We start from the raw sequence: 5,195 nt of genomic DNA, 5'->3' as shown, positions 1-5,195 counted from the left end.
AATAACAATCAAACCAACCAAGGCAAAACCACTGACATGTTTTAACTGGAGTTTTCTGCCCCACAAGGCAGCCTGGCACATGATGAATTGGCAGTCTGGATATTTGATAGAACTAGATATCAGCTCATCTGATTATGTGTTTCCTTGTACCCTTTTGTGATGAATGTGGCTGACAAAATATGATGTTTCATGTGACGGTCAGAAAAAAATTTGTGTGATTGCTGATTCAGAAAGTGGAACAAAAGGTGTGTGTTAGTGATGATAAGACCCAGGTGTTTGTTGGAGTTTTATGGCTGTTTGCTCTGCTTCTGGCTCTTTCTCTGTATTTTGCACTTCAAAACCAGCTTGCTAAACACACAGAAGAAAACCCCAAACAAACACTTGAGTTGAACACTTCTTGGTACAGCTTTAAAATGCAAGCATATCTTGAAGCGTCTAAATCTAGTAAACCCACAGCATTTTCTGGAGCAGCCTTTCCAAGAGATTTCTCACAGAGGCTTTCAAGGTAGTAGTGGTGGAGTACCTTACAATCTCAGTTCAAGAACTTAAGCTTTTACGAAAATCTCGAGCCCCGCTGATATTGTAAAGGTTAATTATAACCATCTGCTCTTTTGTTTAGTGGCAGTATCTGAACCTGTTCTGCTAAGCAGGGACAATGCCCTGTGCTTCAGGGCGGGCAGACTCTTTGTTTGATGCTTACTGCTGTGCCAGCAGAAATTTCCGTCCAATATCAAGCAGAGGAGTTTGTCTTCTCTTAGAACTCATTAAATATACTTTACCGAAGCACTTGCCTGTTCCCTTCACCTTAGGTGTCTCAGAGTTAGGAATGCAAATGAGCACCGCCAGGAAGAAAGCCTTTGGGCTTCTGAATTGTACCCCCTTCCAGTTTTCATTCTGATTTCTTGTTTGATAAACACATGTTCAGCATATAAATAGTTTGCTCTCCACATTGAATTTATTCTAAATATTTACAGGAGGAATTCAGGAATAGAAGCCTCTGTTTCCTCACATGTGTCAGCATTGTCTCTCTGTAAAATGTTCAGAGCTGTGTGTGATCAGGGGTTCTAAAAGGCCTTTTATTAGTGTTCCAAAGCGGATATATTTGATAAATATATCTTACGTCATTCTGTTGTGCATTTGTGTGGAAGTAGGAATGGGGTGGGATGTTTTTAGCAGTCTCATAATACCGTAACTGTTTGTAAACATTTGATTCACACTTCTCTACCTCAGCAGGCCGTGTCTAACACCCGCTGAAGTGAATGGTAGCCTTTGCATTGATTTTCATGAACACAGGATCAGGATAACAAAAAATTTTAGCAATTCCTTCTATCCCAAGAAGAAATCCTCCCTGTGTTAAAGTATTTTAGCTAAAAAAGAGAACTGAGCAAAATGGTTGTAACACTGTATTTTCAACAAAATTTATTCTCCATGAACCAATGAAGTGATTCTTAAATTAACCCATGCTGTGCCATTTGAAAACAACTGTGTGAAATTTTGGATGAACTTTTCTGCTATTAGGGTGGCTCTCTTTTATATTATACATTCACTTTGTTTATCAGACTCTCCCGTAAGGTTGATTGTTTATGACTAGTTGCATTAATGCTTGTGGTTATGTGGTTGACAGAATGTAACCCTGGTACCTGGAAGAACCAGCAGGAGAAAACTTGACATCAAGTGTTCACCTGGTGCAGTGACATCCGCTTCTGGAGTCACCTGCACAGACTTTGACTTAAGTCACAGCTGTGATGATGTGTGCTGTTACTAAACCATGTGATGGGAGAAACAGGGAATGGCTGATCACTTCTGTGCTGGATTCTGTGATTTTCCTCACCTCCACTGATGAGTGGTGAGGACAGGACCACTGGACTTGATATGTGACCTCCAAAAGTCTGAGGGAAATGGCAGGCTAATATTAACCTTAAAGTTTGTAGAATGGTCTGGCATGTGATAAACAGGATCTTATAATGAGTTGGGAACTGGGGAGGTAAAAGGAACCTTCGTCAGCATTGTGGGACATAGCAAGAGTACTGGGGATGTACAACTGGGAAGCACCTGGACCGCTTCAGAGTCTGTGTTCCTCTTTGTGCTTCCTCTCTGAACTCGTGCTTCCTGCCAGCTGTACCTTATCCCGGTGTGGTTGATCTATGACACAGCTACTCTTGTCACAGCAAAGCCTGTGACAGGGCTTTGCAGAAGAGCCCACTGACAGCCCCAGTGCAGACTTCTGTCGCCTGGGACTGTGCTGAAGACACCGCTCTACTTTGAGAGGGGCCATATCGTGTCGTGACAGAGTGACTGCGTGCTGTGTGACAGCACACACCGTTCTGGCAGGTTTCAGTGGATGGCCTGGTAAAGGTGGACTGTTCATAGCCAGGCAAATAAGCCAACTCGTGCTGGCAGACTGTGAATGCCTGATGGATCTATAAGAAGCTGCATCTGAACTGGGGAAAGGTATTACTGAACAGGTTTGCCTCTTCTGCTGTGCTGTCACTTGTTTCTACTTTTCTGCTATGCTGTCACAACTTTTCTTTTATGACCAAAAGATCTTAAAGTATTAGTCTGTAGCAAAACAAAAGGAGAAGCCAGTTACACTGACAGAAGTAGAATTTCAGCAGTTCTGTCAGGTGCAGGACACTGGCCTGCAATGACACATGTGTGTGAAAACCGTGCATCTGTTGCTGAGGTCTGAAAGTTCCCAGTCAAGCAGTGTGCACATGGTAAAAATGGGTAAGAATAGGTCTAGAAAAAGGAAGACTGCTGCCCAGCTGCTTGCTCTTCCTGTTCTTCCAGTGAAGCCTTCAAAAACTAGAGAAGTCCCAGACACTGATTTTTTTTCAGAGTTAAAAACAAACGAAAAACCCCCAGCCCCTGAATGCATCTGAAAGTCAGCTGTGGCAGTAGATCTTTCCATCTCCAGAGTACGTTTTTCTGATCCTGTCCTCTTCTTCCTTCTTCCGTTCCTCTCGGAGCAGCACTACAGCCCTGCCTAAAGAGAAGCAGCAAATAGCGAGTTGTTTGGGAGTAGCCAGAAGATGCCATAGCTGCTGGATAGTAGCCTTTGAAAATACCACAGTCTCCTATTTGCTGATGTTTCTCTTATATTGATATGGTGAATGTGGGTCCATGCACGGGGAGTGACTGAATGGTGAATTTCTAACTGATGAGTGTCATCATCACCCATTTATGAACTGGTATCTGAAAGTTCCTACTGCAACAGGACATAGATTTTTGTTTTCTAGCCAGGAACTGGAAAGCTCTCATCTGAAAAACAAAAATCTATATACTGTGAGCGAGTGGCCGTTTTCTGCTTTTCTCACTCCTGCCCAACTCGTGTCAGAGTTTTCCAGCTCTCTGATGTAATCTCACTTCTGTGAGATTCTGTGTTTTGCCTGGGACTGTGGTAGCATTCCTCCTCCTCCCACTCTCTATAAGCCTGTACAAATTAGTAACCTGCACCTCTCAAACTGCAAAGAAGAGCAGAGGGGCTCAGGAGCCCAGCGGTTCCCCTGCTGTAAGAAAATCCCCAGCAGTGGAAAAGCCGAATCTTCTGGGGTCAGCAACCTTTGTACATCAAGAAGGGCAAACTCTGGAGAGGATCTGATCAGTGTGTATTATTTTCTATCCTCTTTCATTGACTATTACTACACGGTTGACTTTAGAGTTGCTTCGACATCCCTGGGACGGGGGCCAAAATGGAATGAATCAGAAGATACTGGAACCTTGCATAATGGGCTCCTTGTCAAGCCATTGAGTCACTTTCTGCTAAACTCAGCAGAACGTGAGCGTGTCAGAAAACTGGGGGCTAAATGGGAAGGAAATTGCCAGCACAGATGTTTAATGTGTGGTTGCAAACATCAGCCTCCTCCCTTTTGTGTAACTCAGACCATAAAGAATACAAGGATGTGCATCATCCAAGAGCATCTCGCTCTTGAGTGATGCTGGGCCCGGGAAATACGGTGATAGTGTAAGTGGTAATTGCTCCATTTTTATTTGAATAAAACCTATTGATCCAGGGAAAAGCATATCCTAAAGCTCAAGAGGAAAGGCAGAGTTGGCTTTAAATAATTCAGAGCATTCAACACTTTCTTTTTCTCTTTCAAGTAATGGGACAAAATTCATTTCTGAACTGCCTCCAATAGCTTGAAGATAATTAAACCATTACTGTCATGTATTATTTGTGTGTTGGCACTGTACAAGACAGACCAGGAATGAGGGTAGTCCATTAGATTTCTGGACATAAGTTCTCTTTTTGAATTCAAGTGCCTGAAGTTAAGCACTGGCTGTGGTACCACCTACAGAATAATGTCTTGAGAATCCCAAGAAATAACCTTGTTATGTGCTTAGGGCTTAATTTTAAAGGACTTGAGCTTACATTCATTTGTTGAAAATTATTGTGATGGTCCCTTGACAATGCAAAAGATATTTTCAGGAGCAGTTTTTGATCAGCGGAGGATTTCTTAATTATCTCTTTATTTAGCAAGCCATGCTGCAGCAGGTCAGCATATGCTGAGGTTTGTTGGTCGAAGGGTATTGCTGACTGCTTTCCTCTTCCACCTCTTCTGCCCTCTCATGAATATGGAGAATGTAGTCATTCCTGATATTATGAAAGAGCACGTCTGCCTTTGATAAAAGACTTGCTGCAGTCTGCAGATCTGATAGAGTCAGTGCAGTCCTCTGCAGTACACTAAATGCCAGCAGAAACCTCACAGCCGGCTACCCCGCATGTCCCCTTCGCAGGGGGCTCTAGTTATATGACTCAGGCAAATGCTGCTCAGTGCAGCAGCTCAAGTTTCCTCGGCTTATCAGGTAAAGAAACAACATGTTTTCTGGATTTATGATTTGTTTCCTATGCCCAGAATGTTGCTGAATATACAAAATAACTGTCCACCAGTTTCCGGCATTAAATGCCGTTCCACAAAGATCCCCTCTAGCCAAAGGACTTGGCATGCAAACGAATTTCTCTGTTGCAGAGGCATTCTCTGTGTGTCCATTTGAAAGTTTCTTTAGATTTGGAGAAAAATTTGGCAGTTCTGAATATTCATAAAACCTGAGTAGCCCCAGATGGACTCCCCTGGTGAAATTAGCCAGATGCACATGGGCTTTAGCACGTTTAACATACACTAAAAACGTTATCCTTGGCTTTTGTTTCTACAGCCAAAACACCCCAATCCTGACTGGCGCTACTCCGCATCCCT

The 5,195-nt window shown here is 43.0% G+C and overlaps 1 protein-coding gene across 1 annotated transcript in view; it reads left to right on the top strand.

The window, feature by feature from the left end:
* The window catches only part of PCDHAC2 (protocadherin alpha subfamily C, 2), a gene marked incomplete at its 5' end in the record, with an annotated part of 49,830 nt that overhangs the window by 5,432 nt on the left and 39,203 nt on the right, over positions 1 to 5,195 (top strand). The window contains one exon of the mRNA XM_010135071.1: positions 5,155 to 5,195. This exon is cut by the window's right edge and continues 8 nt beyond it. Within this exon, the coding sequence (XP_010133373.1) occupies positions 5,155 to 5,195 (41 nt within the window). The remainder of the gene's footprint in view (positions 1 to 5,154) is intronic.

Source organism: Buceros rhinoceros, unplaced genomic scaffold (genome assembly GCF_000710305.1).
Source record: "Buceros rhinoceros silvestris isolate BGI_N320 unplaced genomic scaffold, ASM71030v1 scaffold15714, whole genome shotgun sequence".
NCBI classification, from domain to species: Eukaryota; Metazoa; Chordata; class Aves; order Bucerotiformes; family Bucerotidae; genus Buceros; species Buceros rhinoceros.
The sequence above is the reverse complement of the archived record's forward strand: the minus strand, read 5'-3'. Positions and strand labels throughout refer to the sequence as shown.